General features: G+C 41.0%; 1 protein-coding gene across 1 annotated transcript in view; it reads right to left on the reverse strand.

The window, feature by feature from the left end:
- FKBP9 (FKBP prolyl isomerase 9) overlaps positions 1–26,608 on the reverse strand; it is a 48,091-nt gene that overhangs the window by 15,128 nt on the left and 6,355 nt on the right. Inside the window, exons 2-6 of the mRNA XM_022583764.3 lie at positions 18,604–18,749; positions 17,873–18,062; positions 17,461–17,606; positions 8,425–8,614; positions 3,859–4,004 (exon numbers count right to left, since the gene is read on the reverse strand). Coding sequence (XP_022439472.1) covers positions 3,859–4,004; positions 8,425–8,614; positions 17,461–17,606; positions 17,873–18,062; positions 18,604–18,749 — 818 coding nt within the window. The remainder of the gene's footprint in view (positions 1–3,858; positions 4,005–8,424; positions 8,615–17,460; positions 17,607–17,872; positions 18,063–18,603; positions 18,750–26,608) is intronic.

Raw genomic sequence — 26,608 nt, forward strand, 5'->3', positions numbered from 1 at the left:
AAAAAAAAGAAAAAAAGAAAACCTTTCTTTTTACCTCTTTAACTGCCTGAAGAATGTTGGGGCATGGGGGGAGCTATCACCATACATAACTACTGTATGAACTAGATGTGGAGACAGGAAGGAACCTAGAAAAGTCTGTTAGTTAAAATTTCTCTTGGTGTCCCAATGTCTGTGTGGTCCCGTAAACATTTGTTTACCAAACATTTGCCTTTCCATCTCCAGGTCCAAAACCACTACCCCCAACATCCTCTTCTGTCTTTAGCTAATGGTGGTGTTTAAGGTGAGGGTTTCAGACATTTTGGTGAGTTAGTCAGTTTCCCTAGGTCTCTCCCATATATACATGTCATTAAACTTTGTTTGATTTTCTCCTGTTAATCTGTCTCATATCAATTTATTTCTTAGACCAGCCAGAAGAACCTAGAAGGGTAGAGGAAACTATCTCCTCCCCAACATCAGTAAACAGGTGAAAATAATCTAACATTTCATTAGGCCCAACACCAGCCTCCTCTCTGAATAAACCCTTAACCAATGCAGAAAAGTATTCATCAATTTTTCCCACTAGATAAGCCGCCTCAAGAAGAGACACAGGGCTTCCCTGGTGGCACAGTGGTTGAGAGTCCGTCTGCCAATGCAGGGGACACAGGTTCGTGCCCCGGTCCAGGAAGACCCCACATGCCGCAGAGCGGCTGGGCCCGTGAGCCATGGCCCCTGAGCCTGCGCATCCGGAGCCTGTGCTCTGCAACGGGAGAGGCTGCAACAGTGAGAGGCCCGCGTACCACCAAAAAAAAAAAAAAAAAAAAGAAGAGACGCAGATGACAAAAAATAAAGCGGCCGGCCAACTGGACCAGAAGGAAACACGGCAGCTCTTGGCAGCGTGGGTTTCCTCTGAGAGCTCTGGGACTTCTGGTTGGAGTTCTCAGTTCTTCATATATGGGTATCAACAAGTCACAGCGTAATGGAAACTCATTCTTCCCCTCTGCCTATGACACAGGCAGCAACACTGGGTGCAATTCAACTCCATCACCGATTAGCTATTGTGGCCTCTAGCAAATGACTCAACCTGTCTGGGCCTCGTTATCTTAACAGAGAACTGTTTTGAGGTTTGAATGAGCTCGTACATGAGAAGTCCTTCACAGTGTGGGTAAAATATTAGCTTTCTTCACTTTTGAAAAAGAGTGCTTAAAAGGTCATGTGGAAGTTGGGGAACAGAAACTGAGGAAGTGATGCTGCCACAACCCTGCAGCAGAATCCATTCTCTACTTCAGGGCTGCAAACATCCAAACGCTCTAAATTCAGGGCTGTCCCCATGGAACAAAGCAGACAGCAGAAAGGGCCAGAGCCTTTACAGAAGGCCTACCCCCTCCCCTCCACCAACCCTGCAAGAGAAAATGGTTGCAACAAAATGAAATGCCGATGAGTCGGAAAGTCCAGCATTTCTTCCTTCCACAAATATTTACTGAATGCTTACCATGTGCCTGGCCCTGTGGTATGTGGTGAGAAAGCCACAGGCTTCCTCTGTGTCCTGACACCCTTCTAAGGTCAGTCCCTCAGTGATTAGCATTAGGTCCTGGGCAAACCCCACAAGGAGGCCAAGGGCACTCGCTAATCAATAGGACAGAAACAGACCCTGTGCGAGAGCAGCTGGGTGTTACTTGCCAGGGTGCCCCTCCCCCCACCATGGGAACAAATGATTCAGGGTGAAGTAGCCTCATGCCCAGAAAATTTATGAGACTCCAAATGTTTCCCAGAGCCTTATATAATTCTTTGCAAAACTGTCTCATACTTGTGAGAAAGCCAAAAGGAGAAATAATTTAAGCAAGTGTTTTCCATCAGTATATTCTTTTTAGGGAAAGGAAGAATTAGTCCTGAGGGCAAAATGAAACATGAATACGCTGAAAGTCTATTCCTGCATGTATCTGGCTAGAAGTAGAAATTTACATAATACAAAACAACAGAGCATCAAGACACTAGACAAACAGAACATGAAGCAAGGTTTGTTGAATGATCTTAAGACCTTAAGCTGTGATTTGTTGTGGCTTTATAAATCAGAAATTTAAGTCAGGAAAAATAATGTTTCTCCATGGTACAGCCTAGTTTCCAACCAACCTGATGATTCTTAGATCCTCCAAACAAATCCTACTGGGAAAATTCTGAAATCCACTGTAGCAGTAGAAGTCAGAAGCAGGTTAACGAAATGAATGTGTACAGCCAGCCAGGCCAGCCAGAATCTCATCAGCAAAAAGAACACAAAAGCAAAATAAATACTGTATCAACTCTTCCAAAGTAAGTTAGCAAAAAATGGTATCTGAGAAAAAAAATAATAAAGGAAATATGGTTTGGAATACTATGCAACCATTAAAATTCTATGCAACCTGTTGGCATAAAACATTGTTCACAACAAATTACGTAAAGAGAGAAATTACAAACTAATATGTATAGGTGATCCCACTTTTGTCAGTATTTATTGACAAAAAATACTGTAGTATTTTTTGTCAATAGTGTAGATGGATATGTGTTTATTTCCTTTTATCTACATAGATTCACATATACTCAAAAGTATAGAAGGATAGTCACTTCACGGTTATATGAGTTTCCTATTACTGCTATAACAAATTACCACAAGCTTGGTGGCTTAAAACAACATAAATTTATTCTCATAACTCTGGACTCAAAGTCTAAATTCAAGGTATTGGTAGGGATGTGTTCCTTTTGGAGGTTTCAGGAGAATCTGTTTCCTTGCTTTTTCCAGCTTCTCAAGGCCACCCTCCTTCCTTGACTTGTGGCCCTTTCCTCCAACCTCTAAGTCAGCAGTGTAGCATTTTCTCCTCTCTCTGGTCTCCTGCTTCCCTCTTGCAAAGATCCTTGTAAGTACATCAAGGCCACCTGGATGATCCAGGATAATCTCCTCATCTCAAGACCATTACCTTAATCACATCTGCAAAGTCTCTGGGGATTAGGACATGGACATCTTTTGGGGCCGATATTCCACCTACCACATTAACAATGGTTATTCCTGGGTGGTGAGATTATGGGAGATTTTTGTTGTTGTTGATCTCTATTTTCTTATTCTAAAGTCAACATATATTATTTGTGTAACTTTTAAAAAGAAGTTTGCTGTTTGGGTGACAAATATTCTAAAACTGGATTAAGGTGATAGTTGCACAACTCACAACATTTATTAAAAGTCATTGAATTGTATACTTAAATTGGGTGAATTTTATGGTATGTAAATAATACCTCGATAAAGTTGTTAAAAACAAAAACCAAAATCTAATACACAGTATAGTGAATATAGACAACAATATTGTCTTATAATCATCAAACTTGCTAATTATCAATTATTCCAACCATCAAAAAGAAATGATAATTATGTACCATGATAGAGGTGCTAATTATCACCACAATGGCAATCATATTACAATATATAAATGTATCAAAATAACATGTACACCTTAAATGTACACAAGGTTATATGTCAAATATATTTCAATAAAAACGAAAAACAAAAAAGGGGGGTTGCAATTTACTTTCAAATGGTCAACAAAGAAAAAATGTACTGTAGTTATATATATAAAGCAAATATAGCAAGATGTTGATGACTGGTGAATCTAAGTGGAGTTCACTGTACAGTTCTTTCAACTTTGGTGTAGGTTTTAAATTTTCCAAAAGGAAAAGGAAAACGGGCAGGGGGAACAAGGAGTCATGACAGAGCATCTCTAGAAACTAGAGTTATTTGCGTATTCAAGTCTGAAGCTAGACTTTAGCTTCTACGCTTTGCCAGAGGCCCTGGTTCCAAGCAGCGTGGAAGCATCAGTTAGTGCCTCTCTAAGGCAGTCTTAGAAGGCAGCCAGCGCTTACCTCTTCCTTCCTCGCCATACCCCAGGTGAGGGGGGACAACGATCCTCCGCTTCTCTCCAATGCAAACGCCGAGTAAACCTTCATCCATCCCAGCAATCACGTAGCCCTGCCCAATGTACGTGTCAAAGGTGCGGTTCCGCGAGTAGCTGGGAAAGAGGAAAAGAGCTTGGTCACGAGGGATACCGCAGCAGCAGTGTAGTTGGTACCATGAGGCAACAGAGCGCAGGGGCCTCCAGACTCCAGAAGAGGGTGAACCCTAGAATCTGAGTACAAGCCAGGAAACACGCCCCCCTGAAATGATGAACAAGGATCCACACACTGCGTGGGAGCTGCCGCCTGCACAAACGTTCCCAGAAACGAGCCCTCCAGCCCTCTGGTTTGGTCAGGTTATGAATGGGATGCGGGTTACAAGAAGCAATCATGCAGAAATGTAGCTATAATGTAAATCGGACTCTACGCTTGTTGACCATGTCAGGTTAATGAAAAAAGCATCAAGGGGGCCCTTGTCAGAAACTAAGAATTTCTCTGTTATCTCTTGTAAAGAAACAACTTAGAAGTTCTAGAGTCTTCTATTACTCTAACATAAAGTTTCAAATGAAAGCCCAAAAAGGAAAAAAAAAAAGAAAGAAAGAAAGAAACTAAGAATTTCTCTAAAGAGGAGAGTATCTGTATATGTGGGACATGAATATTCAGATTGCCAGAAAAGTAGCATATATACTGAGAGCAATTTAACTCTGCAGTGAACTCGCCCTACTGCAATCCATGCTCACCAAGCTACCTCCCAGTGAGTACCTGAATTTCCCAAGTGCCTCTGGTAGGAGCCCCAAGCATTCCACTCAGTGGAGAGATCCAGCCTCTGTATTAATTGCCAATTGAGTCTGATTACTATGAGTTTGGAGAAAACAAAGCCTGATGATTCCAGAATAAAATAATAAAACTTCATTTGCCACTTCAGATACTGAACTCTGAACCACAGTGATCTGTACCCATTACCCACCCCCAGCTGGAGCAGATGTGGCAAAAAGCTTGTCCTGAGAAAAAGCCAGTCAGTTCCACTGTCACCTCATCAAACACAGCCCAAGGATGACTGTGTCAGAGAAGATGGTCAGCAGTGGGACCAGGGAGATGAAAAGGCAGAGTTGTGAGAGGCTCTTCCTCCTCAACACCCCTCAGGGACCACAAAAACAAGGGGCGTGAAGAAATGATAGTAACAAATGATTCTCCTCATCCAGGAAGCAGATTTTCTACATAATTATCTGTATTTCATTGTATATGTATGGAAGACCTATGAAGTGCATAACTCTGGTTCCCTGTGAAGAGGGGAACTGGGTGATTGAGGGACAAGGATAGGTGAAAAATTCTTCATTGTATATTCTTTTACACTTTTAGGATTTTGAACCGTATCAATGTATCACAGTAGGAAAAAATGATGTTTAAAAAGAAAAAGAATATTCTCTATCATACAAACTAAAAAGTTACAATAGCTAAAGCTATGATTGTGGCCCAGAAATAGCTAGATCACTGGAAAAGGATAAAAATTCTAGACCAAGACCCAAAAGTGTATACAAGAATTTGGTACATGATCAATGTCAGATTTTAAATGAGTGAGGAAAATACAGTTATTCAATAAAGGGTGTTGGAAAAACTGGCTAACCATCTGGAAAAAACCATTTAGATCCTTACTGTCATACTGAACACCACAATAAATTCCAGATGGATTAAAGATTGAAACATGAAAGCATTTATAAACACGGAGAGGGCCTGCAGAAGCTTTTTAATATTTACTTCGAGTGGTGAAAATGGAAGGGGTTGATGTGAAATTATTACATTTTATTAAATATCTTTGCATTGTTTCACTTATACAACAAGAACGTAATATTCTTTAAAATAAAAATTCTAATAGAGAATATTTTAAAGGATAAAAAAATAAAGCCATTAGAAGAGCAGGAGGAAAATACAGGTGAATATTTATATACTCTAGGGGAAAAAAAACAAGTCCAGGGGCGGGGAGAGACTTTTTAGCAAGTTACTCAAGACAGAATATATAAGAATTTACATAAGAATAAAGGAAGCCATAAAGGAGAAATGGAATGTATTTAACAACATAAAATGTTTATATTTAAACAGATCAAAAATCACAACAACCGAAATTAAAATGCAAATAAACAGGCAATATGCTTTCAACAATACGCGACCATAAAAATGTTAATATCTTTAATGTACAGAGATTTTAAATTAATAAGAAAAGGACAAATACCAATATCCTCAATATAAAAACAGGCAAATACACCAACAGGTAAATCACAAAAGAAAATATCCAAATAGTCAATAAACATTTGAAAGAATTTCAACCTTAATAGCAATCAAAGATATTCACATTACAATTATAAAGTTCTATTTTTCTCCTATAAATTGGCAAAGATTATTTTTAAATAATACCCAATGTTGCTGAGTTTGCAGGAAATGGGGTACTCTTAGTGATGTAAAACCTTCCTTGAGGACAACTTGGTACTTATATCAAAAGCTGTAAAAATACACATAACCTTAGACCTAGAGATTCTTCTAGAAATTTATCCTAAGGAAACAATCATATTATTTAAGATTTAGCTACAAAAATAATTATTGCAGTCCCTCTTAGAACATCAAAAATAGAAAATAATAGGGATTGATTACTAAATTAAGGCAAATCTATATAATGGAATATTACTTAGCTCTTAGGATGGATTAGACCCCAGTGTACTAAAATGGAAATCTGTTTGAAACCTAAGAAAACTGGTTCCATTAATATGGAAAGAAATCTGGTATCCACTAGAAAAATGGCTTTTCAACTAAAAATAAAATTCCAGGGAATAAAAGACAGAACCAAGCTCATATGTGACAAGTAATCACACGCACACACTGTCTGAATTTTTTTTAATAGAAAAAATAAAAACAACTCAAATGTCATCAATGGGGAATGGTTAGATAAATATGGTATATTCACTCAATGAAACACTACACAGACATAAAAAATGATTTCTCTCTATGCATTAATATGGAAAAATTCCAAGGTGAAAAAAAGCAAGGAGCAGGGGCTTCCCTGGTGGCGCAGTGGTTAAGAATCCGCCTGCCAATGCAGGGGACATGGGTTCGAGCCCTGGCCCAGGAGGATCCCACATACCGCGGAGCAACTAAGCCCATGCACCACAACTACTGAGCCTGCACTCTAGAGCCGGCGAGCCACACTACTGAACCCCGTGCGCCTAGAGCCTGTGCTCCACAACAAGAGAAGCCACCGCAATGAGAAGCCCGCGTGCTGTAACGAAGAGTATAGACCCTGCTCGCCGCAACTAGAGAAAAGCCCATGCGCAGCAACGAAGACCCAAGGCAGCCAAAAATAAATTAATTAATTTAAAAAAAAAGCAAGGAGCATAATAGTGTATATAGTACGTAGCATTATGTTATCTGTATATGTATATAATACATAATGTTATATATGTATGTATATAGTATTCTATATGCTATATACTATAAAGCGGAGAAAATAATATAACAATTGTATTTGCTTATATCTGCTTTAGGAAAAAAGTCCACACATTTGAAGAATAAAAAAAGAAACTTATTAATAACAGTGGTTAACTCTAAGTGGCTTGGGGGGAGGGGGATGTGAGGTTGGCAGGGATGGTTGGTACAACATATCTTAACGCATATTTTGTTTTAATTTTGAACCATGAGACGATTGCCTTTTTCCCAAAAAGTCAAATGAAAAATTTAAAAGAAGGGATCCGCGGAGTAGTAAGAATGAATTATGCAAATAAAATTATACCGTATAAAAATTCTGTAATGTTTCTGGGTGACTAATTAAACGAGAAGTTTCTTACCTCAGAGAAACAGGTAGATTGCTGTCACTACTTGCTTGCTCTATAGGAAGCTAAAGGAATCCAAACAACGCATGCCACCTGAATGAGCAATACATACCAGACACCTGTTGCCTGCTCACAACTGCAGGCTAAGCCTGATAAACAAAACAAAGCTTTGAATAACAACAGGCTCCGCCCAGCATCCAAACAGTCCCTGCAGCAGATAAGCCATTAAGGTTTGCAAAGTGCTTCTGCCTACCTTCTCTCTTTAATCTAACCATCTCTTTGAGAAAGGTGCTAACAACAGCGGAAAAACCTGAAGCTCAGGGAGGTCAAATGCTATCCAAAGTCACACACCTAGTGCACCACACACAGGGACTGGAATCCAGGTCTCCCAGCACCAAGTCTGTTCTCTTCGCATCCTACTGCCTGGACCTGCCTCCTGGTCACTTCCCACCTTGGACCCCAGAGTTGGGTTTATACTTGGATAGCTGAGCACAGTCTAGAGGGATTGTGGGAATCCAGGGTGAGCCTCTCCTCCTTTCCTGCAGATCCATCTCTCACAGGCCCCAAGGAGACCGTTCTAACAACCTCTGAAGGAATTCAGTATCAGAAAATAGAAACCTACACTGGAGACGAAAATACTAACTCAAAATCAGCACTGACAAGCTATAAACTATATTTAATAAGATGTTCTGGTAAGTGAAGGACCCTGTTGTTTGCTTACCTGGAATCAAAGAATGTGCCATCCAGAAGTGTGCCGTTGTAATGATACCTGAGAAAGTCCCCCGTTTGACTTTGCCGCTCACAGTTTTCAGGTACTACCTTATTCTCAATGGAAATGCCATCCTTGGGGTTATGGAGGTCCAATAATGCAACATCAAACACCAGAGATGCCTGCCCAGGAATGTCTTTCCCTAGAGTGGAATGAAGGAAGATGATGAAATCAGGACACAAGATTTAGGAAGTATCAATACTTTAACAATTCAACACCCACTATGTTGGTGTTACACATTCCTTGAAGTTTCCCAGCCAAGGAAACAAATGTTCTTCCACATCTTGGGTGGTCCCCCATGGTGTCTAGCCGTGCTGTCTCACGTGGTGTCCAACCGAGGGCTGGCAGGTATAATTTGAAGCCTGACTTCCTCAGAAAAAGGAGCAAACCGATAATAATGACATGGAGAATACTGTGACCACATTTTCTATGCTTGTGCTTGCAAATCAAGGCTCTATGTGAGTGGTTATATACCCACATGCAAACCCAAATACATACCTCTGTGGGTTTCTGTTTGTATACAGATGCAAATCACAGACATTCCAAAGCTTGGATCTGATTCTGGAGAACACTACACAGACTTGTTCTTTGGAACTCACAGACAATTATTTTAAAATTTATTTTATTGAGTACAGTCGTTTTACAATGTTGTGTTAATTCCTCCTGTACAGCAAAGTGATTCAGTTATACATATATATATATTCTTTTTTTTTAATAGATAGTTATTGGAGTATAATTGCTTTACAATGTTGTGTTAGTTTCTGCTGTATAACAAAGTGAATCAGCCATATGAATACATATATCCCCATATCCCCTCCCTCCCGACCTCCCTCCCACCCTTCCTATCCCACCCCTCTAGGTCATCTCAAAGCACCAAGCTGATCTCCCTGTGCTATGCGGCTGCTTCCCACTAGCTAACTATTTTACCTTCGGTAGTGTATATATGTCGATGCGACTCTCACTTCAGCCCAGCTTCCCCCTCCCACCCCATGTCCATTCTCTATGTCTACGTCTTTATTCCTGCCCTGCAACTAGGTTTATCAGTACCTTTTTTTTTTTTCAGATTCCATATATATGCATTAGCATATGGTATTTTTCTCTTTCTGACTTACTTCACTCTGTATGACAGACTCTAGGTCCATCCACCTCACTACAAAGAACTCAATTTTGTTTCTTTTTACGGCTGAGTAATACTCCATTGTATATATGTGCCACATCTTCTTTATCCATTCATCTGTTGATGGACACTTAGGTTGGTACCATTTCCTGGCTATTGTAAATAGTACTTCAGTGAACATTGTGGTACATGTCTTTTTGAATTATGGTTTTCTCAGGGTATATGCCCAGTAGTGGGATTGCTGGGTCGTATGGTAGTTCTATTTTTAGTTTTTTAAGGAACCTCCATACTGGCTCTCCATAGTGGCTGTATCAATTTACATTCCCACCAACAGTGCAACAGGGCTCCCTTTTCTCCACACCCTCTGCAGCATTTATTGTTTCTAGATTTTTTGATGATGGCCATTCTGACCAGTGTGAGGTGATGCCTCATTGTAGTTTTGATTTGCATTTCTCTAATGATTAGCAATGTTGAGCATCCTTTCATGTGTTTGTTGGCAATCTGTATATCTTCTTTGGAGAAATGTCTATTTAGGTCTTCTGCCCATTTTTGGATTGGGTTATTTGTTTTTTTGATATTGAGTTCCATGAGCTGCTTGTATATTTTGGAGATTAATCCTTTGTCAGTTGCTTCGTTTGCAACTACTTTCTCCCATTCTGCAGGTTGTTTTTTCATTTTGTTAATGGTTTCTTTTGCCGTGCAAAAGTTTTTAAGTTTCATTAGGTCCCATTTGTTTATTTTTGTTTTTATTTCCATTTCTCTAGGAGGTGGATCAAAAAGGATCTTGCTGTGATTTATGTCATAGAGTGTTCTGCCTATGTTTTCCTCGAAGAGTTTGATAGTGTCTGGCCTTACATTTATGTTTTAATCCATTTTGAGTTTATTTTTGTGTATAGTGTTAGGGAGTGTTCTAATTTCGTTCTTTTACATGTAGCTGTCCAGTTTTCCCAGCACCACTTATTGAAGAGGCTGTCTTTTCTCCATTGGATATTCTTGCCTCCTTTATCAAAAATAAGGTGACCATATGTGTGTGGGTTTATCTCTGGGCTTTCTATCCTGTTCCATTGATCTATTTTTCTGTGTTTGTGCCAGTACCATCCTGTCTTGATTACTGTAGCTTTGTAGTACAGTCTGAAGTCTGGAAGCCTGATTCCTCCAGCTCCATTTTTCTTTCACAAGATGGCTTTGGCTATTCGAGGTCTTTTGTGTTTCCATACAAATTGTGAAATTTTTGTTCTACTTCTGTGAAAAATGCCACTGGTAGTTTGATAAGGATTGCATTGAATCTGTAGATAGCTTTGGGGAGTATAGTCATTTTCACAATGTTGATGCTTCCAATCCAAGAACATGGTATATCTCTCCATCTGTTTGTATCATCTTTAATTTCTTTCATCAGTGTCTTATACTTTTCTGCATACAGGTTTTTTTCTCCTTAGGTAGGTTTATTCCTAGGTATTTTATTCTTTTTGTTGCAATGGTAAATGGGAGTGTTTCCTTAATTTCTCTTTCAGACATTTCATCATTAGTGTATAGGAATGCAAGAGATTTCTGTGCATTAATTTTGTATCCTGCTACTTTACCAAATTCATTGATTAGCTCTAGTAGTAGCATCTTTGGGATTCCCTATGTATAGTATCATGTTATCTGCAAACAGTGACAGCTTTACTTCTTGTTTTCCAATTTGGATTCCTTTTATTTCTTTTTTTTTCTCTGCTTGCTGTGGCTAAAGCTTCCAAAACTATGTTGAATGATAGTGGTGACAGTGAGCAACCTTGTCTTGTTCCTGATCTTAGTGGAAATGATTTCAGTTTTTCACCACTGAGAACAATGCTGGCTGTGGGTCTGTCATATATGGCTTTTATTATGTTGAGATAAGTTCCCTCTATGCCTACTTTCTGGAGGGTTTTTATCATAAATGGGTGTTGAATTTTGTGGAAAGCTTTTACTGCATCTATTGAGATGATCATATGGTTTTTATCCTTCAATTTGTTAATATGGTGTATCACATTGATTGATTTGCATATATTGAAGAGTCCTTGCATTCCTGGGATAAACCCTACTTGATCATGGTGTATGACCCTTTTAATGAGCTGCTGGATTCTGTTTGCTAGTATTTTGTTCAGAATTTTTGCATCTATGTTCGTCAGTGATATTGGCCTGTAGTTTTCTTTTTTTGTGACATCTTTGTCTGGTTTCAGTATCAGGGTGATGGTGAAATGAGTTTGGGAGTGTTCCTCCCTCTGCTATATTTTGGAAGAGTTTGAGAACTCTGTGAAGCCTATGAAGCCATCTGGTCCTGGGCTTTTGTTTGTTGGAAGATTTTTAATCAGAGTCTCAATTTCAGTGCTTGTGATTGGTCTGTTTATATTTTCTATTTCTTCCTGGTTCAGTCTCGGAAGGTTGTGCTTTTCTAAGAATTTGTCCATTTCTTCCAGGTTGTCCATTTTATTGGCATAGAGTTGCTTGTAGTAATCTCTCATGATCCTTTGTATTTCTGCAGTGTCAGTTGCTACTTCTCCTTTTTCATTTCTAATCCTGTTGATTTGAGTCTTCTCCCTTTTTTCTATGATAAGTCTGGCTAATCGTTTATCAATTTTGTTTATCTTCTCAAAGAACTAGCTTTTAGTTTTATTGATCTTTGCTATCGTTTCCTTCTTTTTCCTTTATTTCTGATCTGATCTTTATGATTTCTTTCCTTCTGCTAACTTTGGGGTTTTTTTGTGTTCTTCTTTCTCTAACTGCTTTAGGTATAAGGTTAGGTTGTTTTTTTGAGATGTTTCTTGCTTCTTGCGGTAGGATTGTATTGCTATAAACTTCCCTCTTAGAACTGCTTTTGCTGCATCTCATAGGTTTGGGTTGTCATGTTTTCATTGTCATTTGTTTCTACGTGTTTTTTTATTTCCTCTTTGATTTCTTCAGTGATTTCTTGGTTATTCAGTAGCGTATTGTTTAGCCTCCATGTGTTTGTATTTTTTACAGTTTTTTTCTTGTAACTGATATCTAGTCTCATAGTGTTGTGGTCAGAAAAGACACTCGATACAATTTCAATTTTCTTAAATTTACCAAGGCTTGATTTATGACCCAAGATATATTCTATACTGGAGAATGTTCCATGAGCACTGAGGAGAAAGTGTATTCTGTAGTTTTTGGATGGAATGTCCTATAAATATCAATTAAGTCCATCTTGTTTAATGGGTCATTTAAAGCTTGTGTTTCCTTATTTATTTTCATTTGGATGATCTGTCCATTGGTGAAAGCGGGGTGTTAAACTCCCCTACTATTATTGTGTTACTGTCGATTTCCCCTTTAATGGCTGTTAGCATTTGCCTTATATATTAAGGTGCTCCTATGTTGGGTGCATAAATATTTACAATTGTTATATCTTCTTCTTGGATTGATCCCTTGATCATCATGTAGTGTCCTTCTCTTTCTCTTGTAATAGTCTTTATTTTAAAGTCTATTTTATCTGATATGAGAATTGCTCCTCCAGCTTTCTTTTGATTTCCATTTGCATGGAATATCTTTTTCCATCCCCTCACTTTCAGTCTGTATGTGTCCCTAGGTCTGAAGTGGGTCTCTTGTAGACAGCATATATACAGGTCTTGTTTTTGTATCCATTCAGCCAGCCTGTGTCTTTTGGTTGGAGCATTTAATCCATTTACATTTAAGGTAATTATTGATATGTATGTTCCCATTACCATTTTCTTAATTGTTTTGGGTTTGTTTTTGTAGGTCTTTTCCTTCTCGTGTTTCCTGCCTAGAGAAGTTCCTTTAGCATGTTTTGTAAAGCTGGTTTGGTGGTGATGAATACTCTTAACTTTTGTTTGTCTGTAAAGGTTTTAATTTCTCCGTCGAATCTGAATGAGATCCTTGCTGGGCAGAGAAATCTTGGTTGTAGGTTCTTCCCTTTCATCACTTTAAATATGTCCTGCCACTCCCTTCTGGCTTGCAGAGTTTCTGCTGCAAGATCAGCTGTTAACCTTATGGGGATTCCCTTGTATGTTATTTGTTGCTTTTCCCTTGCTCCTTTTAATATTTTTTCTTTGTATTTAATGTTTGATAGTTTGATTAATATGTGTCTTGGTGTGTTTCTCCTTGGATTTATCCTGTATGGTACTCTCTGTGCTTCCTGGAGTTGATGGGCTATTTCCTTTCCCATGTTAGGGAAGTTTTCAACTATAATCTCTTCAAATATTTTCTCAGTCCCTTTCTTTTTCTCTTCTCCATCTAGGACCCCTATAATTCAAGTGTTTGTGTGCTTAATGTTGTCCCAGAGGTCTCTGAGACTGTCCTCAATGCTTTTCATTCTTTTTTCTCTATTCTGCTCTGCAGTAGTTATTTCCACTATTTTATCTTCCAGGTCACTTATCTGTTCTTCTGCCTCAGATATTCTGCTATTGATTCCCTCTAGAGAATTTTTAATTTCGTTTATTGTGTTGTTCATCATTGTTTGTTTGCTCTTTAGTTCTTCTAGGTCTTTGTTAAATGTTTCTTGTATTTTCTCCATTCTATTTCCAAGGTTTTGGATCATCTTTACTATCATTACTCTGAATCCTTTTTCAGGTAGACTGCCTATTTCCTCTTCATTTGTTTGGTCTAATGGGTTTTTACTTTGCTCCTTCATCTGCCGTGTATTTCTCTGTCTTCTCATTTTGCTTGACTTACTGTGTTTGGGGTCTCCTTTTAGCAGGCTGCAGGTTCGTAGTTCCTGTTGTTTTTGGTGGCTGTCCCCAGTGGGTGAGGTTGGTTCACTGAGTTGTGAGGCTTCCTGTTGGAGGGGACTGGTGCCTGTGTTCTGGTGCATAAGGCTAGATCTTGTCTTTCTGGTGGGCAGGACCATGTCCGGTGGTGTGTTTTGGGGTGTCTGTGAACTTATTATGATTTTAGGCAGCCTCTCCGCTAATGGGTGGGGCTGTGTTCCTGTCTTTCTAGTTGTTTGGCATGGGGTGTCCAGCACTGGAGGTTGCTGGTCGTTGAGTGGAGCTGGGTCTTAGCGTTGAGATGGAGATCTCTGGGAGAGCTGTTGCCGATTGATATTACGTGGGGGCCTGGAGGTCTCTGGTAATCCAGTGTCCTGAACTAGGCTCTCCCACCTCAGAGGCTCAGGCCTGACACCCGGCTGGAGCACCAAGACCCTGTCAGCCACACGGCTCTTTTTCTAGTTTCTGTCCTTTTTCCACACATATAGGTTTTTTCCTTCATATCATTCAGTCTTGCTAAAGTTCTGGGGTCATCTCGGAGATCAATCTGAGTCCCTGTTAGTGTTGGAGGGTCTCCTGCAGAGGCAGGGGGTGGCTGTGGCTTACTGTGGGGACAAGGACACTGGCAGCAGTAGTTCTGGGAAGTACTCCTTGGTGTGAGCTCTACCAGAGTCCCTCACTACCAACTTTTTTTATTTTTGGCTCTTTGGGTCTTCGTTGCTCTGTGCAGGCTTTCTCTAGTTGCGGCGAGTGGGGGCTACTCTTCGTTGCAGTGTGTGGGCTTCTCATTGCAGCGGCTTCTCTTGTTGCACAGCACAGGCTCTAGACATGTGGGCTTCAGTAGTTGTGGCACGCGGGCTCAGTAGTTGTGGCTCACAGGCTCTAGAGCGCAGGCTCACTAGTTGTGGCGCACAGGCTTAGCTGCTCTGTGGTATGTGGGATCTTCCTGGACCAGGGCTCGAACCCGTGTCCCCTGCACTGGCGGGCAGATTCTTAACCACTGTGCCACCAGGGAAGTTCCCCAATTTTTAAAGAGGCAAAAATTCAATCCTTTAAGTGCATCCAAAACAAGATATAAGTAAAACTAAATTTAGCTGAGGTAAGAGGGGAAAAAACGGCACCCACAATCCAAAACATAAATAGTCCTCCAATCATTTCTATTTCACTTCAGGATGGTATTGCTTCTCATGGATATTCCTAACAGTGAGGATTTATTGAATATGTGCCACACGATAATCCACATGAAGAGATTATTGGGCACTAGCTCTTCCTGCAAAGATCAACATCAACCAATAAGTAACTCTAAACCCAGGACTCTGGGATAGAAGGAAGTTAGTTACCTGACAAACCACTTACCTCAACACTCTTACTTGCCATTTGTTATGTCATGCAAAGGAGAAGGCCTAGACAAGTGAACCACAGGGCATGCCAAGACTGTGCTCCTTCAACTGGCTCTTTGGCAGAGCCCACCCCTCTGTCTCCTTCCCCTCAGAGGAATGGTGAAATCTGCTGAAAGCAGGCTGCTGAGTCAGCCTCTGGATCGCCAGGTGTGGTTAATCCCTGAAATGCAGGTGTGGGTGTGGGAGGGTGTGTGATAGAATATTAATCTTTTTTACTTTTCTGTATCTTTTAATTTAATAGAAAACAGAAAGCCTTACGGTAACCCCAGGGTGTAAATTTTTCTAGCATTATTATGTACTACCTGAATATTTGCTTTTTTTTATAACAACTTTATTGTGATATAATTCCCATACTATACAATTCACCTGTTTAAATTTATACCTGGATAGCTGAGCACAGTGTCAAAGTATAAAACATTTAAAAATAACTATTTTATATAAACTATTTATTTAAAATATTTAAATTATTTATTATTTATTTAAAATAAATAAATAACATTCGTCACATCGGGCTAGGTATCTACCTTTACTTCGTACCTCATATGCATGTGGATGATGATAAAAGGATTTGGCAGACAAGGAGAATGAACTTCCATTAGCCAAGGATGAGAGAGTTTGAGTAGTGATAAGAATAATAACATATCTTGGGGAGGGGAGAATTAAGATATATTTGTGGCAGTTACTTTCAAGCTTTATTTTTCTTTTAGCAGGTTTTTAAAGAAACTGTCTGCAGATTCCCAGTAATAAAAGTGGAGGTCGACAGGAGAGAAGGCTCCTCTCTCCTCCTGCTCTGTAGACCTAGAACTCTCAGAAAACATAGCTTGGAAAACTTTATATTAGGGGGTTATTAGAAGTCAGGTATCACTGTTAGTAAACTTCTTAAATAGCATCACATTTTCTTTTTTTTTTTCTCTTTCTTTTCTTTTCTTTTTTTTTTGGCCACACGGCTTGTGGGATCTTAGTTCCCTGACCAGGGATGGAACCCACGCCCCTGCCCTAGAAGCATGGAGTCTTAACCACTGGACCACCAGGGAAGTCCCGAGATGTCTTACTTAAGAACAACAATGAGGGTGGAATGAATTGGGAGATTAGGATTGACATATATACACTACTGATACTATGTATAAAATAGATAACAAATGAGAACCTACTGTATAGCACAGGGAACTCTACTCAATACTCTGTGGTGACCTAAATGAGAAGGAAATCCAAAAAAGAGGGGATATATGTATACGCATAGCTGATTCACTTTGCTGTACAGCAGAAACTAACACAACATTGTAAAGTAACTATACTCAAATAAAAAAATTTTTAAATAAAATAAAATAGTACTAGGTGGAAAAAAAAAGAACAACAATATAAATAAAATAAAATAGTACTAGGTGGAAAAAAAAAGAACAACAATGACCATTAATAGGTGGAGATTTCTGCAACTTACTCATCAGACAGCAAATGATCTAGACTAGCACCGTCCAAATAGAACTTTCTGCAGTGATGGAAATGCTCTGTATCTGCCCTGTCCAGTATAGCAGCCCTTGGCAACAAGCAGCTCTTAAGTACATGAACTGTGGCAGTGTGACCAAGGTACAGTATTTAAAGTTTTATTTAACCTAATGTAAATGTAAATAGCTATATGTAGCTAGTGGCTACCATATTGGACACCGCAAGTCTAGACCAAAAGCTCTGGTGGGTTTCACACGGTAAGTTAAATTAACCACTGCAAAAGAAATAAAGACAGATGAGAGTGGCACAAAGAATGAGAAGGACTTACCATCTCCATCTTCTCCATAGGCCAGAAAAGGAGGTATGGTGATGATGCGCTTTTCTCCCACACACATCCCCAGCAGCCCTTTGTCCATTCCAGGAATCAGCCAACCAATTCCCACATATGTGTCATATGTTTTCATGCGATTGTGACTGAAAACCAATGAGAAAGGGGAAAAGTTCCATACCATGAGGGCATTTCCAATTCATCCTTCAAAAGGTTTTTGTTACCCAAAACTCAGCTACCAATGAACTCATACCCATCCCTGGAGAAAAAGCATGTATACATCTTTGTTCCCAATCACAGAGCGGTTGGGAATGAATCCCTTTTCTGATTTCTCCATGGGCATAAAAAAGCGGATGAGAGAGAAAGAACTAAGGGGCATTTCAATGATACTACCATGAATGGCGGGACTTACCTCGAATCAAACAGTGTCCCATCCAAGAACGTTCCATTGTAGTGGTACCTAACAAAATCAGACACCTGGATGGTCCGAGGGCAACTGGCGGGCTTGAAGTAAGTGTGAATCTGAACCTGATCTTCCGAATTCCAAATATCCATCAGAAGTACATCAAAATGAAGAACTGAATCTGGGGGAATCACACCAGCTAGAAAATAAAGAGAGTTCACACTGAGAAGCTGCTGCCTTTTGGGCCAGACAAATAAACACCTAGGACGCTGACAAGGTGAATGGAAGCCAAAAGGGCTCGAGAGGTCACATACAATTCCAAAATGAGCCACGTTCCCTCCTTTTTTCCAAATGAAAAACAAATTTTTCTGCCGCACCCTGTGGCTTGCGGGATCTCAGTCCCCTGACCAGGGATTGAACCCAGGCCATGGAATTGAAAGCCCAGGATCCTAACCACTAGGCCACCAGGGAACTCCCTCCAAATGAAATTTAAAGAGAAAAACACACAAAAATTTCCTCTCAGCAAGGATAACATTCAGTACACCTGTGTTAATAACACTTCTTTCATATCTAGAATAAATAAACTTCTAAGATGAGATTTTAGCTGTGTGTGTGTGCTCACAGCTTCTCATTTTCCCCTACCCGAAGCTTCCGAAGACTCTAGTCTGCCTGACTGAAGAGCCTGCAAATGTTCTGGTGGTTTCGGCAGATGTGTTTACAAACACAGAACAAACACTTACAAACTCCTTCACTTCCGTAGGCCAGCTTTGAGGGGATCTTCACAAAACGCCTCTCATTTACACACATCCCGACCAGAGCTTGGTCCATTCCTGCAATCAGTTGTCCTTTTCCCACAAACACGTTGAAAGTGGAGTCTCTGTCATAGCTGAAGACCCAAAAGGTAGGGAGAGAGAAGGAAAAGTATGAATAATCCTTCCCTTAATGAAACTAACCTGTAAAAATGTACCCATGGACAGAGTGAGGTCACTGCAAAGTAAAAAGCCCACAGAGAGGGCTTCCTTGGTGGCGCAGTGGTTGAGAGTCCGCCTGCTGGTGCAGGGGACACGGGTTCGTGCCCCGGTCCGGAAAGATCCCACATGCCGTGGAGCGGTTGGGCCCGTGAGCCATGGCCACTGGGCTTGCGCGTCCGGAGCCTGTGCTCTGCAACGGGAGAGGCCACAACAGTGAAAGGCCTGCGTACAGCAAAAAAAAAAAAAAAAAGCCTACAGAGGAGTTACTGATGCAGGAAATATCTTCATTGGACAGTACTTGCAGGGTTGGAATTTTTTAATTACCTTGAATATTGCCAGCAAATCTAGTCAGATAAGCATCAGCATAACTCTCTCTAGAGAAAAATATATGTTGTTTGTTGTGAAATATCTACCAATTCTTCCATTAAAAAAAAAAAAACGTTTATTCCATTTCCATGTGATTGGTACCTAACAGCAATATCACAGATACTCATGTGCAAATTAACACTAATTTTCTTTTTTTTTCTTTTAAGTCAATAAGTTAAACAAAGAGGCAGCGTGGTGTAGCAGGAAGTGCGCTTAAAACTCTCTTAATCTCAGTTTCCTCCACTGCAAAATGTGAGTGATGATAATAGCCATCACAAGATCCGTACCATATAACGATGTGAAAAGTACTCTGAAAACCTAAGGGTTATGCCAATATTACCATACATAATTATTGCAGGTGATAGAAAGTCTGATGTAGTCTTGAAATCACTAATACATGTGTTTTAAAGGCTGACTGGTGATGGCCTTAAGTAGGAAAATAAATAATGGAATCATGGCTATGATCCAAGTTCTCATCCTCTTCCATGTCAAACTTAGCAACAGCAAGGGGGTGCCAATTAGGATACTATGCTAGGGGCTTTGGGGGATATAAAAAAGTCCAAGGCATGGACTCTGCCTACAAGTACCTTACATACTGGCAGAGACACCTACAGAGTTTTAGACACTGTGTTTAAGAAAATGACTACAGAGCTTGGTTTATAATAACTAAACACTGGAAATAACTTACAAGTTCAAGAGTATGGCACTGATTGCATATAAGGCAAGGACATATAATAAAATGCTCTATGGCCATTTAAAAATAACAGATTTCTGCTATAGGGATGTAATGTATAGCATTACTATACATGACTATAGTTAACAATACTGTACAGTGAATATAGTTAATGGTGACTATAGTTAATAATATTGTGTTGCAGGGTTCCCCTGGTGGCACAGTGGTTAAGAATCTGCCTGCCAATGCAGGGGACACAGGTTCAAGCCCTGGTCCGGGAAGATCCCACATGCTGCGGAGCAACTAAGCCCGTGCGCCAAAACTACTGAGCCTGCGCTCTAGAGCCCACGAGCCACAACTACTGAGCCCAAGTGCCACAACTACTGAAGCCCGTGCACCTAGAGCCCGTGCTCTGCAACAAGAGAAGCCACCGCAATGAGAAGCCTGCACACCGCAAGGAAGAGTAGTCCCCGCTCGCCGCAACTAGAGAAAGCTTGCGCACAGCAACGAAGGCCCAACACAGCCAAAGATAAAAATAAATAAACTAGGGCTTCCCTGGTGGCGCAGTGGTTGCGAGTCCGCCTGCCGATGCAGGGGACACGGGTTCGTGCCCCAGTCCGGGAAGATCCAGCATGCCACGGAGCAGCTAGGCCCGTGAGCCATGGCCGCTGAGCCTGCGCGTCCGGAGCCTGTGCTCCGCAACGGGAGAGGCCACAACAGTGAGAGGCCTGTGTAACGCAAAATAATTAATTAATTAATTTTTAAAAATAATAATAATGTGTTGCATATTCAAAGTTGCCAAGAAAGTAAATCTTAAAGGTTATCATTGGGATCTCCCTGGTGGCACAGTGGTTAAGAATCCACCTGCCTAAATTGATACAGCCACTATGGAGAACAGTATGGAGGTTCCTTAAAAAACTAAAAATAGGGGCTTCCCTGGTGGTGCAGTGGTTTAGAGTCCGCCTGCTGATGCAGGGGACGCAGGTTCGTGCCCCGGTCCGGGAAGATCCCACATGCCGCGGAGTGGCTGGGCCCGTGGGCCATGGCCGCTGAGCCTGCGCGTCCGGAGCCTGTGCTCCGCAACGGGAGAGGCCACAATAGTGAGAGGCCCGCGTACCACAAAAAAAAAAAAACAACTAAAAATAGAACTACCGTATGACCCAGCAATCCCACTACTGGGCATATACCCTGGGAAAACCATAATTCAAAGAGTCGTGTACCACAATGTTCATTGCAGCTCTGTTTACAATAGCCAGGACATGGAAGCAACCTAAGTGTCCATCGACAGATGAATGGATAAAAAAGATGTGGCACATATATACAATGGAATATTACTCAGCCACAAGAAGAAATGAAATTGAGTTATTTGTAGTGAGGTGGATGGACCGAGATCTGTCATACAGAGCGAAGTAAGTCAGAAAGAGAAAAACAAATACTGTATGCTAACACACATATATGGAATACAATAATAATAAAATAAGGTTCTGAAGAACCTAGGGGCAGGACAGGAATAAAGACGCAGACATAGAGAATGGACTTGAGGACACAGGGAGGGGGAAGGGTAAGCTGGGACGAAGTGAGAGAGTGGCATGGACATATATACACTACCAAATGTAAAATAGATAGCTAGTGGGAAGCAGCCACATAGCACAGGGAGATCAACTTGGTGCTTTGTGACCACCTAGGGAGGGTGGGAGGGAGGGAGACACAAGACGGAAGAGATATGGGGATATATGTATATGTATAGCTGATTCACTTTGTTATAAAGCAGAAACTAACACACCATTGTAAAGCAATTATACTCCAATAAAGATGTTAAAGAAAAAAGAATCCACCTGCCAATGCAGGGGATACGGGTTCGAGACCTGGCTAGGGAAGATCCCAATGCTGCGGAGCAACTAAGCCCATGCGTCACAACTACTGAGCCTGCGCTTTAGAGCCCGTGAGCCACAACTACTAAAGCCCACATGCCTAGAGCCTGTCCTCCACAGCAAGAGAAGCCACCACAATGAGAAGCCCACGAACCGCAAGGAAGAGTAGCCCCCACTCGCCACAACTAGAGAAAGCCCACACGCAGCAGTGAAGACCCAACAAAGCCAAAAAAAAAAAAAAAAGTTACCACCACAAGAAAAAAATTTTTTGTAACTATGCATGGTGATGGATGTTAACTACACTTATTGTGGTGATCATTTTGCAATATATACAAATATCAAATCATTATGTTGTACACCTAAAACTAATATAATACTATATGTCAATTATACCTCAATAAAAAAAATTTTAATATTTCTATTCATTGGCACTAGAAAGACATACACATGAAGAGAAAAGTGTAGGTTACAGTGCCACATATAAAATAATCTCATTTTGAATTTACATATATAGATGCATGTGAAAAATCCACAAGGTGACACGTGAAAATATTACCAACAGTAATCTATGGGTAGGAGATTTCAGGTGACGATTTGTCTTCTCTTTAATTCTCTCTTAATTTCAAAATGATCACGGAATACATGTTCACAGGTTTCACTTCATGGATTCGACCAACTGGAAATTGAAAATATTTTTTCAAATTTCAGATAGTTCCAAAAAGCAAAAACCTGAATTTGCTGAACACCGGCAACTATTTACATAGCATTTACATTGTATTAGGTATCAGAAGTAATCTAGCGATGATTTAAAGTATACAGGAGGATGTGCCTTGGTTATATGCAAATACTACACCGTTTTATATAAGGGACTTGAGTATCTGAAGATTTTGGTATCCAAAGGGGTTCTGGAACCAATCCCCCATGGATACCAAGAGACGACTGTACTTATGTAATAAAATGTCAAGGGCTGTTGGAATTTACCTGCCCTTCACTTGGTAAATTACTTCTACATTTTCCTCATTTTCCTTAATGAACAGCTTGGGAGAGCAGTACAGTCCACCTCACCACCTGTCAGGTCATCTTCCTCAGACCTGCCCTCTCCTTCCCTTTCTCCTCCCAGTTTTAGAGTCCATTTCACAGCCTTCCTTTCTCCAAGGTCAGTGAACAGAAAGCAAATGTCCAAGTTCTGGCTGACAAGCCAGAGAACAAAAGCACATAATCAGCTTTGTGCCGAAGTCGGCTCTACGCCTCCTACGGCTCTACGAAACCCACCCTGGGGAATGCCAGCTCTTCAGTTTCACTTGGCTGGGGCTTTGCCATACCCTGAACCATCATCAAACTGGAGGATTTATGGACCAGAATTCAGGCTTCGAAGACTTCCCAGGCACGGAACTTTATATTTTTCATCCACAGAACCCAAATTTAACGAGAGTTTTTAATAATAACTACTATTTAGAGAGCATTTATTATGTGTCAGGCACAGGGGTAACCTAAGCTTTTCTATACGCTATCTCATTTAATCCTCATACAACACCTGAAAGTAAGTGCTGATACTCAGGCTCCTGGGAGGTGAAAAAATTTCCCAAGCTCACAAAGTTAGCCAAATGGGAAAAAAAGCTAGAACCCAGGCCTATCTGACTCTTATCCTCCATGCACAGGGACTCCCTAGATGATGTATAAAAACTGGTATGGCCTCACAGCATTAATGTATGCATTTGATGACTGCCTAAGCAACATGCTAGAAACAAAAAACACCTTTCCGAAAGAAAATGTATAATTTACATACATGAGAAACTAACAAGCAAGGCCAGTTTTGTCTACAGCTGAAAACTCTGACCATCTGGAAAAATAAAGTTGTTCTCAGCAAGTCTGTGCTGATCAGTACTACTGGAACAAATTCATACACAGGATCCAGCCAGGAGCTGGTCATGAAAATTATTTCTGCAAGCGCTGGAATTAGCCCTTATTCAGCCTGTCCCAGTATTGGGCTGATTTGCAGATGTCCCAATCGAGGTCCTGCAGGAAAGAGATGATAGGCACAAACTAGGCAGCTCCAGGACACTTTAATAAAGGGGCTGTGTGCAGGGTGCAGAGAAACAATTAAGGGACAATGCAGTACCTCTGGGGACAAGAAGGGAGTGCTGTTGTCACACCCAGACCTGAAGGATCCAGGAACAGAGAGGGAGCTCAGAGCACCTGACAGAAGCTAAGCTAGGACCTTTGGTCTAGGGACACAGCCCATGTGATGACTCTATAGGCAGGGAGCCAGAGGAATAAATATCTCCACCACACTCTCCTCCCTCCCTCTGATCTCCTGCTGAGGCCCCATGGCTGAACCCAGCCACAAGCCGGACTACAAGAGGGTCACTGATATAACCCGTACTATGCACAGGTAGTCCATATAGGTCAACCTCCCAGAGCAAAAAGCAAGTGGAACAGGGGTAGAGTGGACCTAGGAAGGCAAATGGAAATTATCCAGCACATCCAACACCCCCTTTCCTCTCCACCAGCTTATTTTTTCTCCCCTGCTCATTCACTGCTGTAGACCCTTTGATTGCTGCCCCTGACACTTCTACCTTCCTCTGCCCCAAGGCGGGTATGGGAGGTGGCTGCAGCACCCTCCAGCGATGCTCTTTCAGCTGATCAGCTCAAGGACCACTACGACAGGAGACATCACGTAACACCCATCATATTCAACTCACTCAAATTCAACTCACTCATCTGCTACAAACAAGCATACACTGTCTTGCGCTTATTCCTCAGGATAGGTAACTACCCCTGTAGTTGCATTCTTAAGCATAAATACTGTGGCTCTACTTCTAAATTCAGGTTTCAACCTGCAGTGAGGATGAACTTTAAAAAGAACATATGGCAAACTGAACACACTCACTTCTCTAGAGCCCCCAAAGTCCATTCCTAGCCAAGCTCCTAAGCTCTTTTTTGAAAAAGGACTGAGAAAACCAGAGCAGAGACCCTTGCTGTCAAGAGATGGCAACATTTTGGAAGATGGAGAGGGAACGGAGGGGCAGAAACTGACCTAGAAGGGAAGAAACAGAATCTAGTTGTATGCAAAAGGGGATCTGGTCAAGGGTGGACGCCATGTGCCTCCTAGAGCCTGCGGAGGCCGCAGGGTAGAAGGAAACCTGGAGCATCAAAGTCTGAATTCAGAACAGCTACACCTCATCCCGGAGCCCCTTCCCCACTCTTATCAGCTTGGTAACTATAATTTTAAGCTTTATGGAATTATTTAACTGCTTTTAAAACTCTGTGCATCTGTATTATTTTAAAAATTAAATTAGTTTTAAAACATTTTGCCAAAAATTGACATGCATGTATACTACTTGTTGCTGAGATTCTTCTGATCTCAGAGCCAGAAATGAAGTTAAAATGGCCATTACAAAGGGGAGAGAGAATGGCCCTATGGTTAGCAGAGCTGAAGTCCTGATCAACTATGAAAGGAAAAGACAGCTTGCTCTAAATGCCAATTTTAGATTCAGTTTAGACAAATAATAACCGAATACATTACTCCCCCTTGCACCTTTATTGAGGTATAATGGACAAATAAAAAGTGCGTATATTTAAGGTGTATAACTTGATGTTTTGATACATCGTGAAATAATTGTCACAATGAAGTTAATTAACATATCCATCACCTCACATAGTTACCATTTTCTTTTTCTTTTTGTAGTAAGGACACTTAAGAATTACATTCTTAGCAAATGTCAAGTATACAATACAGTATTATTAACTATATTCACATTGCTGTACATTAGACTGAATAAATTTCTTTTGAACATTAAAGACACTGCCATATTTTGAGAATTCATAACAGGAGGGAAGCAAGTTAATAAAGAGCCAGTCGATTGGGCATGGGAACCGCCTTCTGGTGTCTCAGAGTTGGTCAGATGGCTGGCTTACATGGGATGTGCTTGACTTGAGGACTGTGGTCCTTGCCAAAGCCCTTGGTGAATGAGACTAGAACATTCATGAAATGCACAAAAGTAGAAACTCACCTCCTAGTTGGATGCCTAGCCCTGGGATGACACAGGTGAGATTCAACACACTCCCCAGGCTGAATTCCACTGCTGAGCTTGGGCCCAACTCAAGGGAGGGAGGCCACGTCTGATGTTTCTGCCTCCCACCTCCCTCCCCACACCTCTTGCTCCCAAAGGTGACTCTGGGCTTCCCAGACCCTTTGCCCAAGAGTATCTTCCTCAAACAACCACCTCTACCAGCAGCTAATGAGCCCTGGCAGGGGGGAAAGGCAAGCCACTAATGATCTGGCAGACTGCCTCTCTGCTACCCAAATGGAAAAATGAGAGGAAGAGAGAGAAGGTGAGGGAGAAAAGAGGAGCAAGTAGGAGTGCAGAGGAAGGAAAGGAGAGAACGCATCTATTCACACCTCCACGGAGAGTCAGACCCTGACATGCAAGCGGCTGGCTTGGATGGTCTTTGGTGCATTAAAGTATCATTAAAAGAAAAGTTTTGCAAAGGAAAGTAAAATCGTTACATTGCTATTGTGGATTTTTGCTTTTAAGCAACTGCACAAGTTAAAATGTCAGCTCTCTATAAATAATTCTTATTTTACACAAGTTCTCAGCCCAGCAAAATATAGCCAACTTAAATAATCAATATGAATGTATAGTTACTTGCAATGACCCACAAATGAAAATTAAAAGCAATGCCATTAAGGCAGCTGTTAAGAATCCGCCTGCCAATGCAGGGGACATGGGTTCGATCCCTGGTCTGGGAAGATCTCCCATGCCGCAGAGCAACTAAACCTGTGCGCCACAACTACTGAAGCCCGCTCTCTAGAGCCCACGAGCCACAACTACTGAGCCCGCGTGCCACAAGTACTGAAGCC

Source organism: Delphinapterus leucas, chromosome 9 (assembly GCF_059928025.1).
Source record: "Delphinapterus leucas isolate spDelLeu-1000000601 "Yukka" chromosome 9, BTC_Dleu_Yukka2, whole genome shotgun sequence".
Lineage (NCBI taxonomy): Eukaryota > Metazoa > Chordata > Mammalia > Artiodactyla > Monodontidae > Delphinapterus > Delphinapterus leucas.